At 40.3% G+C, this 14,128-nt stretch overlaps 1 protein-coding gene across 1 annotated transcript; it reads right to left on the bottom strand.

Moving 5' to 3' along the window:
- Positions 1-1,465: 1,465 nt before the first annotated feature.
- cab39 (calcium binding protein 39) lies at positions 1,466-12,742 on the bottom strand. Its single transcript, XM_051397742.1, has 9 exons — positions 12,543-12,742; positions 9,176-9,331; positions 8,788-8,952; positions 7,707-7,825; positions 5,959-6,127; positions 5,019-5,078; positions 4,380-4,445; positions 3,775-3,918; positions 1,466-3,687 (listed from the first exon to the last, which is right to left on the bottom strand). Exons 2-9 carry the CDS (start codon positions 9,287-9,289, stop codon positions 3,499-3,501), a joined length of 1,026 nt encoding a protein of 341 aa, XP_051253702.1. The 5' UTR covers positions 9,290-9,331; positions 12,543-12,742; the 3' UTR covers positions 1,466-3,498.
- Between the last annotated feature and the right edge of the window lie 1,386 nt (positions 12,743-14,128).

Genomic DNA, 14,128 nt, shown 5'->3' with positions numbered 1-14,128 from the left:
GCAGAGGTCACTATACAAGAAACAAGCTCTATAACTTGTACTTCCCACATAAATCTGATTTATATTTAACATCGAAATGATCAGTTTAAAGGTCCAGTGTGTAACATTTAGGAGGATCTATTGGAAAAAATTTAATATTCATACGGATGTTTTCGTTAGTGTATAATCACCTTAGAATGAACGTTTATATCTACAGGCGCCACGGGTCACCTTCTGTGGAGGCTGCCAGGTTTCTACTGGAGCCCAAAACAGACAAACCAAAAACTGGCTCTTCATAGGGCATTTTCGTGCCACCATGGTTCCTCCTAGACGTCGTCAAGTCGTCAAATACAGATGTGAGCAGTCTTCAGCCAGTTGCAAGATGCCATTAGATCCTACACACTGGCCCTTCAAAATATTTACTATACTACCCGCCCTACATCATGTGTAAAACAATATACAAGTGATGCCACCTTTATTTTCTGTTGTGGTTTGTAGATTTTTAAACAATTCATCATTATTAAATAGTAGCTCAAAATTATGAGATACTAACCCACACAAGTGTTTTTATAATTATGAGAAATTTAATGTGGCATTATTAATCAAATCTTTGAAGGTACTTTTTTTTCATTTGGCAAATATGGGCTTCCATACTTTTGCACTCACAAGCTGCAGAGAAGAAACTGAAGTGGTCACTTAATAGGCTATGTTTTTATATTTAGTGTATTATGTACTACTCCACTACAGTTCAGAGGGGAACATTGTACTCTTTACTTCAATACATTTATCTTACAGCCAGTTACAGGTTGCTTTGTAGATTAATATTTGTCATATCAACCACACTGGTAAGGAGTTTCTAAAATGGGATGCTCCGTTATAGAATAAACCAAAACTCCCCAAAATATTTAGAGCCTAATTACACACCGTCATGGTTCAATAATGATCTAGGGTCACTTACACTTTCCTGGACTGGAAAATAAATTTCAAGTCAAGGGGTACAAAACAAGTATTTCAAAATCAAGTGGTAATGTTGGAAAAATGTCACAAAAGTATTCTCCTCTGTCGACAGCACTGTGGAGACATTGACTGAATGAAAGTTTTAAAAGATTTAATTATTCTTTTGCGGACAAAAAATATTTAAAATGTAAATAATACATTTGGTGTCTGAATTATACAGTTTTATCTATTTTAAAACAACCATTACTGAACAAAAGAAGAAAAATGTCAACATATCAGGTGACACCAAATTAATAGGGCAAATTCTGGGTGACAAAATCTATTTGGTGAGGAACCTATCTGCGTGATTGCTTTTATTTTTAATAAGAAAGTACTTTGGCTGATAATACGTTTTCTGACTTACGTATATATTTGAGAGAAAGACTTTTATGTAAAATGCGTTACTTTTACATACGCAAAATAAATTTGAAAACCACTTCAATATACAAAGCTACTTCATACCCCAATGTTAAGACACATCCGACACGTGTTAAGAATGACACAGCTTTATTTTATTCCAAATGTTTTTTTTTCTTTATTTCAATGGTAGGGCCCGGGCCTTTGACACTTCTGAAAGCACCCACACGCTCTATGCTGAAACTGGAGTCAAAGTCAGCATACAGCTGTAAAGCCAAGAGTTCAATTTGACATTTCAATGTTGTTAAATACTTGGAAAAAAGAAACAATTCCAGTACAACATCTTTAGTACAGCATCATGCACAGCCAGTGGAGGAACATGCATGTCCAATGCGTATGAAGGAACTGTGGGCTATCTGAGCAGTGCTGTTGTCTGCACTGAGATGGTTTCTTATTTGCCTGTTTAAATGTATATGCACGTCTCAATCACTGTAAACAAACAAATCTGTGGTTTCATCAGTTTTACTCAGCACCATGAGGACAATCCCACATTCCCGAAGTACTCTGCTACCCACAATGCTTTACACTCATAATTGTACTGGAATTATAAACCCTCTGAAAAGAAAGGCTCAAAAATGGGGAGAAAAGCAAGAATGAAGCGCTGATGTCCTGTTGAGCACACTCACTATGAGGCCACACAGCAACCACTTGCCACAAGAAGAGTGGTACGAATGAGGGGAAAAAACAAGTTAATGAAATTGAGGAGGGGCAAAAACCCTGCTATCCTCGACTCCAGTTAGGTGATGTTGATCACTCAGCACCTCACAAAGTGCACAAACACACAGGCTTTAATGTTTCAGTTAATGCTCTCCAAATCTCCTCCCTCCCATCCTCCACTGCACGTTTTCAGCAGTCTGAGAGATACTCAAAATGAAGATGGAGAATAAAAAGAGGATTAACAGATCCAGAGCTAATACCATGACATTCCTCTGCTGTACAAATTGTTAATATCCTATAGGTTAGCTAAACGTGAGCTGGCCCTTTAAGTTATGTACAAAGAAACCCACCAGCAACCATTTCAGCAGTAGTAAAATGAAATGCAAAAACAATGTCACTTAACTTGTTTGTTGTTTCTTTTATGGTTTAGAAAGTAATTTGATTACAATTAACCAAAAACGCGATGTTTAAGGTAATATGAAAATATATATATATATATATATATATATATATTTTCATATGTCAAGATTAAACAAAAATCTACAAAGCAAAAAAAGGCATATGTACATGTTCACCCTGTCCCAGAAAACAATAAAGAGACCCAACTCTTGGGCTTCACTAAATTCATACCTTACATCCCTCCCTCCTTTCCTTGTGTGCTTCAAGTGCTGTGTCGTAACAAAGCACACAGGAGGTAAATGGTTCTGTGTGATGGCATCTGAGAGCTTGTCCCTACGAATCGCTAAAATGGAACCACTGTTGCTTTATTGGATGAAGGCATAGATATGAACTGTAGCGGTTGCTGTGATGCACATGCATATCCGAGTCTGTGGCACTGAACATGGGAGCCAGACTGGGCAGGCCATCACAGAGCCGATGCTGGGTACAGCCATGGATCTCTCACTTTTCAAGGCATGCAACAAACACACCAATGTTCAACTTGCTCGTACCATTTCCATCACAAGGTTTTAGCTGATATTCTTGCAGTATGTGTGTATGCAGGTTTTTAATGTAATACATATATGCGTGTAAACGTGTCTACTTTTGTTCCTTGGTGTGTGTGTGTGTGTGTGTGTGTATCAGGAAGTCTGCCTTACTTTGAATGCACGGACATTTTCTGTCTATGTTTGATGGACTGTTGTGTCGTTATAATATACCTTACATGTCTCAATGTGCAAGAAAGCAGCAGCATCTATTATTTTCTCTTATTTCTTTTTAAGGAAAAAGACTGAAAAAGAAAAACAAAAAGAATCTAATGTTCACTGAGGAGCAGAGGAGCTGGCGACTTCCTGATGAGTTGATATTGGGTACGTTGCTTTTTCATTTGTTTCCTCAATTTTTGTTCAGAAACCAGAACAGCAGCTGCTGATGGGTCCGTTAAGCAGACGTTGTCTGGATGGTGTCCAGACATGGTCCTGGTGGCTCCTCCCCCCACCTCTGCACCCTTCCTCAGGCCTCCTGGGGGGCAGGCCTCTTGAGGTCCCTGATCTGTTTGACCAGGTAAGTCTTTTCATCATTGAACTGTTCGTCCTCTGTTCTGTCGTTCTGAAACTTGCTGAGAAACTCGATGAGTTTGGTCTGGTTCTTCAGCAGGATGTCCAGGATGGGCTGCGTCTTGTTGGGGTTGGCCACAAACACCTGATGGTGAAAAAAGATGACAGTAATGTTAACATGTGCAGATATTGTGCGCTATGTTTAATTCTAACCACACCTTGCAACTTTTACCTTAAAAACATGGAAAGCCTCAAACTGAATGTTGCGGCTCTTGTCCCGTAGCAGGTTCATCATTAGTTTGAGATTCTCTGGCTTGCTGATGTATTTTGTCATTATGGTGAAATTGTGCCGGTCAAGAAGCAACTCCCCCAGCAACTAGATCGTTTTTAGAGTGAGAAACAGAGGTTAATAATAATTTGACTACTTTATTTTACAATTTACAGACAGTTCAATTGAAATTGAAAGGATTAAAGCATAATTAGTGTAAAAATATGTATTATAGCCAGAAATATAGGCCTGTTTTACTTCATTATGCACAAAAGTTACTAGTGTTAAATCTTAAACAGGTTCAGAAAAGAATAATAACCTTAATAAACAACCTTGAGAGATATAGCAGGTTTCAATCTTGGGTAATAATTGCTAGACAGATTGTGGCTTCATATATAGGCAACGTATAGACAATGCTTCCACCACTAGATGGCGGTCACGACGAGGTGATGGAGATGGAATGGTTTAGAGAAACCCAACACTCTCACCAGACCAAATCTTTAAATAGCTCTCTGAATAGAGTTGCACCACTACATGAGATGTTTACTGGCACGACCCAGGGTCCTTACCTTGAGGGACTGCCTTTTAGTCACGTAGTTTTCGGAGTGGAGTAACTTCTCATATTCACTAAAGAACTAGAGAGAGAGGCAGAAGTAGTGAGAGAAAAAAAATAGAAGGGGTTGGGGCGAGAGAGAGAGAGAGAGAGAGTCTTCTAAATGTGTCAAGTAGTGTTTTTTTACAATTGCATCTGTGTCTTGTATCAAAACACAATGACAAGAAAATGACAGATTTACCCTCACAGATTGACAGCTACTTTGTCTTCACAGACTGTAAATAACTTCCCAAATCGCTGGTTTGATGTTGTTAGAAAAAGACACTGCCAGCATGCCAAACAGCAAGACTGCCAGTGTTCATTTATATGTAACTGGTGAAAAGGAAATGCTTAAGTTCATCTTAAGTTTCTAGACATAGTATTGCTGAATGCCACTAAATGCCCTGAACGCTTATAACGACTAGCACACCTATAGAGTAATAAATTATTCTTTGTTTTCATTCATTTGTTCTGATGAGCTCCGTACTGATGAATATAATATTAAGTGCAGTTGTAAGGATACATTCTTCCCCCCTCTATGCCATGACCAGACTCTATCTCAATATGGGTGAAATCACTGCCTATAAAACTCAGTTTCAGTTCAGTGTGGACTTACTCTGTCATAATGTTGCTCCAGAAACTCTGCACTCAGTAGCTTGTGTCTTGTGAGGAGGTCCTGGAAATAGACAATGCAGATTATGAGAAATAAATTCAGACTTAATGGCCATGACTTAGCCTGGTCCCATTTGTCTTCCTTTTGGACACTGTAGGTACAACAAACTGCAGAAATAATCCTGAGAAACGCATTGCAATTATATAAAAAGAAAAAAACTGAAAACCCCCAACCTACATTTAGACAGAAAATTTTTTTTGGGTAACGGTATGATTAGTGATATTTCTGGACATAATCCTTTTCAACGTTATAAGGAGACTGGTTTATCTTTTTGGAATTACGTTTGCAAATTAATCCTTTTTGCTTTGTAATTTAAAAAAAAATCTTACCTTTAATGACTAAAATATTATCATTCGCATTTATTAAACAGTGGTGTTCAAGTTAGTCTTTTAAATGCCGCTTTAAAACTGAGCCCCTCTAACAGAAGTCTGAACAATCAGCAAACTACCAGTAGTGTTTTAAATGATGATGTATGGCTTAATATAAACAATTCATCATGTGTTTTTATTTTATCAATGTATTATTAATCTTATATTTAAACAGAAACTAATTTAAGTAAAATATTTTAGCGGTGCATTCAGGTCTCTCAACCAACACACCATCAAATTGGCTGTTCGAGCTGTCAGCTAGTACAACTAGTTACAATGTTTCAGATTATATAATGTAAACAAACCACCATCAACAAAGTAGCAGGGACTAGGCAATGAGGATGCTGAAGAGAGATGTCATGAAACTGTAAAGATAATCTCTGCCAGTCACATAGTCAATGAGTTACTTGTATAATGATCTCCATGAATTCTTTTGCTAAGGAGTAACAGGTGTTTCTGAGCATTATTCAAAAGAAAATTTGCTCAGCTCCAACAGCTGAAGTGAGCCAACTTACTTTGAAAGTGGCAAATGCGTCTGAGGCAATGTCGAACGTGGACATCTCCACATATCTGAAGAAGTCATAAAACTGCTCGGACCACAGTGTGATTTTGGCCAGTGGTTCATGTCTGATGCACTCCCTCAGCATGATACCGCAGTTTAGGGCAATCTCTGGCGACTCATACCTGCACAAAACAGAAACACAAGGACAAGGACATAGCATCATACAGAGGCATTCCACACACAGAGACATGAATTAGTTATATGGTAAATAACCCTTGCCACAGTAAGATAAATGAAACAAAAGGCCATTATCATTACATACAGTATTTCTGTAATTAGGTCATTAATTTAACTAGGGCTGCCCCCAAATCGTCGAGAAGAGTCTTAGTGCTGTTGTGAGATATAAAGCTACTTTATGTAAATCACAATTTTTTTTTCAATTAACGTTAGTTCAAACTTTTAAATAAAGTTACGTTTTGTAGTAGGACCAATTTTACTGATATTTGGCGCTTGGCTGGTGCCAACAACCAGGACTACATACTGATTATTATTTAGTTCAGTGTACCAGTGTCATGTCTCTAAGTGCTAACATGTAGCATCTCCATGACAGAAACAAAATAAAACTCACCAAACCATATTTATTAGTCTTTACACTGTTCCAACAATCACCAACTGTGGTGTCTAACCATTTAATAGAGTTAGATGGGAAAATATTCTGGCGCTGTCGCAGCCTCTCTGATCCCCAACCTCCCTCCTTCCTCTACCTGCTTCATGCTTCTCCTCACCAAGGCTGTCCCTGCTGCGTCCTCATCTTATCCGAAGTTAGGAGTCTTGTTTGGAGCCTCTGCGAATCACCTTGTACACAGTTTTCCCTGTTGTCAAACTAGTCGAAATAAACCCCTAATTCACCGCAGTTAGATGTGAAAATACACTGGCTCAGTGTGTGTACTGCGCCGCTGAACATCTGTAACTGAGCAGCTCTCATTCTTTGTCTCAGCCAATAGCCGGCATATCACCCAACCCTAAATGATGTTACTGATGTAGAAGCACACTATACTCAGGTTCTCTCCGAACACTGCTTTATTTGAAACTTACACAAAAAAAATGTTTTGTTGCATATGTCTCCTAATGATAATAACAGACAATGCAGTATTTTCTATTAAAATGGATTAGAGGTTTTGAAAACAGAACTAAACATTCAAATATAAATCTTTAAAAAGTACAAAATCCTTTAAACCAGTTATTAGATATATTGTCTATATTGTCTTTAAGTATAATGATATAAGTGGTAAAGCATTGCTCACTGGGCATGATAGAAGTCCAAATATTGTCATCTTTGTGTCATTCACTCTTACGTAAATGAGGTAGAAGACTTCTGGAGCACAGGAACCACTAATGAAGATTGTTGCCGGTATTTGGAACTTACAGAAAGCTAGACAGCTTTCAACAAAGCTTTTACCAAATGTTGTTTTATTGGCATAGATATTTGAGCCTATTTTTATTCTTCTTCTTTAGGCATCAGACCATTTGAAAAGAGATGTTTTTACTTCTCCTTATGTTAGGAAGTTACAGAGGAAGTTACTAGGTCTTTTCATTAACATGTCAACATGTTGTGTTTCGAAATGATTAATAAATAAATAAAATTCTTAATGAACAATGGAACCTTGACCTACTCCCTCTCGTTCGTGTGTGTGTGTGTGTGTGTGTGTGTGTGTGTGTGTGTGTGTGTGTGTGTGTGTGTGTGTGCGCGCGCTTCCTTACCCTTTAAGCAACATGAAGAGGATATTCTGCTGGGTGCAGAGGTATTCCACTGTGGGTGTCCGAGTGCCAATCTGACGCCTCAGGATGTTGTTGAAGATCTGAGCCACATCTTTCTTACCCTGGTAACAAATACACATACATAAAGGTTTGATAAAGCAGAAGTCAATGCATGTAGTACCATACAAATACAATAATATAATAGGGTTGGGTCAGTTTCCAGTTTTGCAGGTCCAGTGTATGAGCGTAAACCAGATCGATTTATGCGAACCGACTGAACTGGCATTGGTCACGATCTGTTCCGGCAAATTAAGTAGAGCATTACCAGAATTCGCATCACAGCTGGGCAGACAAAGTGCTGAGTCAAGCAGTGTCTTCACGTTGCAAACTAGCAGTAAAAATTGGTCCGGTATTTGGCTAACTCTATTTTACAACACACTCCCAAACCGACAATCCAAGCTAGATCGAGTGGAAAGCCAAAGATGCAGCTCTAAATTTAGGGTTTGTTGTTTTTGTGACACATGTTAGAAATTGCATTTTAAATTTGTTTAATTTTAGATGTTTCAGCAAGGATATTGGCCAATAGCTACCAAAAAAAACACGAATTCAGCACAGACCAAATGTGTGCAATGCTGAATTGCTGTCATATTTATACATTGGACACTTGTGATATGAAATTCTTCACCATCTTTTTTTAACGTGTAGTGAGGATGAGAGAGGGTAAAAGAGGAAGAGAGACATCACACAGCACAATGAGTCATACTGTGATAGGGTGAGTCAGGGAAGCCTGCCGCAGCAGTTGCCACACAGCACCAGTCTGACATATTGCAGGGGGACATGAGTTTGCCCACATATCAGCATAGCCAGTTTGTCACAAATACCCAACTGTCGTCACTACCTGAAAGTACCTTTTCAATACATACGCATCCCTTTCCTTCACATTCATAAGACACATTCTTCCAGTGTGTACACACCTGAGATACACTTTGTCTATTTAGTGTTAAATGTTTGTTCTTCCTTCTTTCAATCTCATTCAATAAATATTATTTTGCCTCACTCCAACAAAACAAAGACAAAGTCTCACCTCAAAGTCGATGAGCTGCAGGTCCGCTATCAGGGTGCTGAGCAAGCCACTGTTGTAGAGCTCTTGGGCTAGCTGGGCCACAGCTTCTGTTTGGGGCTCTTTCTCATTTGTCCCATACAGGATCTCCTTCATGGCCACCAGACTTTTTGACACTTCCTCTGTGGCCTGAATCATATGCACATAAATAAATCCACCATAATACATATATAATCCTAATTCAAGCTTCAGAAAGCTACGTGAAAACTACTCTCCCAACCACCCCCCAAAAAACTGCCTAGTCACAATGTATTCTCAACAAAATTGCTTTTATGGCTCCCATTGACATTTCAAAGGTGATGAATCCCACAAGAAAGTGGATAACAAATCAATTTGAACTACATTAACCTACCTTCTCAGCCTTTTTGTCAGAAATGTCATGCTTCTCAAGCACTGTCATGCTGTCCTTAAGGTTCTTGACGATGTCCGCCGGTGACTTGTGGGACTTGCCAAAGGGGAAAGGCATGGCGGAGAGTTACCACGAGCAACCAGGGAGCGGACTGTCCACCTGAGGAATGAAATGTAAAACTGGATCAGAACCTGTAAAGTCAGAGGGACTGCTGGGAAGAGAACCAAGAGAATGTAAAAAGACTCAATGGGACACACCTAAACTGATGTTGCACTGGACAAAACAAATGTTAACCAACAGATGACCTACAAACAATAGTATCCCAAATTACAAATTTATATGTAATACATACATGTAATATAAAAAAGTGTAGAAGTATGCAGTGTAGTGGGTAAAGAAGGCGATAAGAAATATACAGCCAGTGACTTGCAAATGATTCCAAAGTCATACTCATGCAAACATAACAATGATACCATGCAAGTCTGGACAAAGACGACAGATCTTAAGAGTGATAAAAGTAGATACAAGACAGCACATATACAGTGTTGAGCTTCATCAAAGAACTTCTACCAAACACTGTATACATGCTGGATGATGTGTCATTTTTTAATGTACAATGAGAAAGTAGAGAGTTCAAACTTTTTCCAGTTTGATGTTTAAAAAAATATGGGACAGTATTTAGGTTGCTGTGTCTGTGTGGTTAAAAATCCTCCATCTCTCTATAAAACTGTCTCAATCAAAGACAGTATCAGAAATAGCAGCAGACCAAAAGATAGAGGCAAGTAGTGTACAGGGTACTGTTGGTGGGCCAAGTCTAGTTTACACAACTTGTGTCCATCTTTCAGACCTAGTGCAAATGTTGCTCTGGTGTCATCATCTGGAACAAAGCTGGTTTGAAGACAGGTGCACTGTTAACTCCTGCTTTAAAACAAACCACAGTGGCAGCTAGCCCTATGGCAAACTGAGTTAAGCACTAATGAAAAACCCATTGCTGGTATTTAATGCTAATAAAAGTTCCATACCAGGCAAGGGGGAAAGGGTGATATATTCTTAGGACTTGTGAACATCATATCTAGATTTGACCTTTAAATGCTTCATTGAGCAGTTGCACAATTTTGTGAAACTTCTTCAGTAAATGATTAACCACGTAATATTTACTATGACATAGGGCTACTTACACCATGACATAGCCCCACCTGTATGACCCACTTCACAAACGGTGACTAACAAATCCAACTCACACATGATCGCATTACTTAACATACTGTACATTTAGGGTAAGTAATTTAGGTCAATAAACATACCAACTCAGCTATATAAAAACATCTAATCCAGGATAAAACTGAACTATGCTACAAAGGCCATAGACAAGGCTTGGGCAATGCAACTGACAGATGTGACAACCATTTCTCACCGCTGATCATATTTAACTCTGTTACTTAACAAGGACCATTATCTACATAATTCCCTGACCCACCCAACCACCTCACATACACCATGGGGCAAAAGCCCAAGCAATTAGCAACACAACAGCCTAAAAGTGCTTCTTTACTTATAGAGCAGGTCATTCAGGAAGACTACACTCCCTATTCCATGAGCCCAAGACAGAAATGCATATCAATAAAACACAATCCCAGTCTCAAGATCATTTATCTTGAATATATATTTTCATTAAGCACCACTTTGAGAGATAAGTTTGCAGTATGAAACTACGGTTTGCCACAAAACATCAACACTAGTCATTTACTCACTCAGAGGTACACATCAGACACCAAGAGGCACTGGTTTAACAGTCTGACACCAACCTGTTGTCCCGCTGGGATCCTCTAAACTCCTCTTATGTCTTGGCAGGGAGTCCACATTTGGAAAATGCAACGCTGGGGCCAGGAATATATACTAAGCAGCACCTAAGTGGGAGGTGCAGTCCACTGTTCATTTATGATGTGTCATGTGTGACTGAGCTGAAATCTAAAACTTGTCCGGATTCACCGGTGACCCACGCCTTAAATTGTGATTGCTTACATGTTTATTAATCTAGACGCACCTCAACTTTGCCAGGTGGCCAAATCCGTCTTTCGCACAGACTAATTCTCGGTAATGTAGCCAGCAGGCAGCAGAACCGCTTCAGCATCAGTGACGCAAATAGGAAGGAAACACATATGGCAGGTTCAAAATCAGCTGTTCGCCGCTTACCCACAATGACTCTGTTACTAATCAGGTACCGTGTGCAGGAGCAATGTCAGGCCAATAAACGTCAGAGGTGCTGTGGGCCTGGCTTTTCCACAAACGGACCCAACTAACATGGCCTGATAGACGGGAAGAAAGTCCAAACCAAAGCCTACTCTCCAATGAATTGACCGTCATGGTAGCGTGAGCAGACGCTACATACACATGAGTACAGTCGGTGGAGCATGGAGTATATTATGTAGTATAGTTACCCTCTAGAAATCAAACAAAAGAGTGTCTGAAGACAGTTGAATTGTCACCCCCACCCTTCAGTCCACACAGTCAGCAGAGGCTAGCTAATGCCAGTGCCGGTCTTATGGGTACCGTATTTACATGTGTCAAAGCCTCCCCCCCAGCTACACTTATTATCTCATGTAAAGACTGCCATAACTCAAACAAGTTGCAAGCCCGCGGCCCAGTAAGCTAGTCAACATGAAGCTGACAGTGAGCACCGCCCCTCTCTGTTCTCCATGCCTGGTTTGTGATGGTGTGGAGACTGCCAACTTTGCGCAATGCTAACAAAAATGGATACTTGCTCACAGAGTGATTCTGTTTCTAACATATGCAAAGCAACTTAATATGTAGAACAGCAATAGGAGATGTGATTCTGCCACCCTTCCTCTTTACTTGACTCCTAACTTTGTGTTTGTGTGTAAGCTAACGTGGCCTATAACATTTCAATCACTGTCCTCCAAACAACAGGGCTAACGCTACTGCTGGCTGGCTCGTGAAAGTGTGTGTGTGCTGTCGACAAACAGGAGGCCTCGGCAGGCCCAATGCTTACAAACCCTTCATAGCTGCTTTAGCTTCATGTGAAGTAGCCACGAGTGTAAGAACTAACCTAAGTACATTTATAAAACCCAGTTCTGTCACGTAATGTGGGTAGCGTCAGCTAGCTAGCTTAGCACAACGTTAGCCGGGCCTGGCAGTAGCTCCTCGCGTTAGTAACGTTACTACCGAGCCCATGCCTGACTTTAACAGATCATCAACAGCAGACTAGGTTCAGCTAAGATGTTTCTACACACCGAGAGCTGTCCAGCAGGCTAACATTAGCAAATGTCTAACAGTTAGTTAGCTAGTGAACTAGCTTGAATGCAACGTTAGTTAGCCAAACACTGATTCATAACATTATAGTCCAAGTTACCTTGTAAACGGTGTTTTCACTCGTTTCCCCCGATATGTCACAACAGCACAAGGCAATTCAGGTGGTCCTTGGAACAAAAACTGCTTTGTTTTCGTTGTTCGTCGCCTCCCCTTCTTCGTAACTTACGTTACTGTAGTCAGTGCTGTCTCCCAGCTCTTTCTCAGCCCGACTGGTAACGTTGGCGGCGCAGCGGTTGTCACTGCAGCAGCGTCTACCGCCCCCGCTGGTCGTCTCATGTCACTGCAGCAGCGTCTACCGCCCCCGCTGGTCGTCTCATGTCACTGCAGCAGCGTCTACCGCCCCCGCTGGTCGTCTCATGTCACTGCAGCAGCGTCTACCGCCCCCGCTGGTCGTCTCATGTCACTGCAGCAGCGTCTACCGCCCCCGCTGGTCGTCTCATGTCACTGCAGCAGCGTCTACCGCCCCCGCTGGTCGTCTCATGTCACTGCAGCAGCGTCTACCGCCCCCGCTGGTCGTCTCATGTCACTGCAGCAAAGGTGGTTACACTCCGCGCTGATGGCTGGTGGCCGTAGGAGGGCGCGCTCGGCCCGTGGACAGATCATCGGACACACTGCATACATAATGTGGTCTGTGAATGTGACTGTATAAGGTATTGCTGCCTGCCCCAGTCATCCTCTGATAATGTATAATACGTTTAGGGTTAAATGGAGAACGTGGGAGGCACAGTCTCAGCATCCCACTCAAATAAAAGGCACGTTTTTACGCTGATGGAAAGTAATTGTACATTTGAAATAACTACGTTGCCATTTGAGATACTTGCAGGCTCTACTTTAAGAATTATAATTCAATTTTATTCTAAGTTATACTCGTGCTCCACTGTAATTCTGAGGGAAACATTGTAGCCTGCATTTTACTCACCAACAAATATTTGATAACCTTGTAGTACATGGTCACAACACATGTCCACGGATATCGCGTGTAGCGGTTGGTTGACACATGAAGTAACAATATTTTCTATGGCACTTCATCCATATTGTATCCATGATTTTAATAATCAAATTATGTCCAAGAGAGCTAAAAATGCAGCAGTGTTGAATGACTGGAATGAATGGAAGTATACCAGCAACTGCACGCACTATGATGTGGAGTTCTGAAGAAATCTGACCAGAGACAGGAGAGAGAGAAGTATTAATTCTACTTTTTACACAACAAGGGTAAGGCATCAGTGCTTTAAAATGACATGTCAGCCATGTGCATGTAAACTGTTGCAGTTCACTCTATATTATTATGTGACATTTTTTTTTTTATCCTTTTCTGACAAAACAAGACTTGACGTAATTTGCTTATTTTGTTCAAAAGATATATTTTGTAACCAAAGTCCTTAAGTCTCATCAGTTTTTGTATGATTTTTCAGACAAGCTGGCGCATCATACACCATGGACAGGAACACAGTTATATTCATAGTCTTATCAGGTAAGTGTCTCCTCATCTGGATACTGGCAAATGATCTCTCAAACTCTACACACAAGCCAAATAAAGCAAAACACTTGGAGTTAAACGTCTCACTTCTATGTCAAAATGCAGCTAATGCTATGATTCCTTTGTTGAAATGTAATTTTGCAACA

The sequence above is a fragment of the Dicentrarchus labrax genome, unplaced genomic scaffold (genome assembly GCF_905237075.1).
Source record: "Dicentrarchus labrax unplaced genomic scaffold, dlabrax2021, whole genome shotgun sequence".
In the NCBI taxonomy this organism is placed as follows: Eukaryota; Metazoa; Chordata; class Actinopteri; family Moronidae; genus Dicentrarchus; species Dicentrarchus labrax.
The sequence above is the reverse complement of the archived record's forward strand: the minus strand, read 5'-3'. Positions and strand labels throughout refer to the sequence as shown.

Excerpts from the sequence above, each read along its gene's own strand:
- cab39 (XM_051397742.1), bottom strand. The coding sequence starts at position 9,289 with ATGCCTTTCCCCTTTGGCAAGTCCCACAAGTCACCGGCGGACATCGTC. Across the intron at positions 7,826-8,787 it reads TGCAGCTCATCGACTTTGAG|GGTAAGAAAGATGTGGCTCA; the intron begins GTGAGACTTTGT and ends ATTTGTTACCAG. Across the intron at positions 6,128-7,706 it reads CTCTTCATGTTGCTTAAAGG|GTATGAGTCGCCAGAGATTG; the intron begins GTAAGGAAGCGC and ends TGTTTTGTGCAG.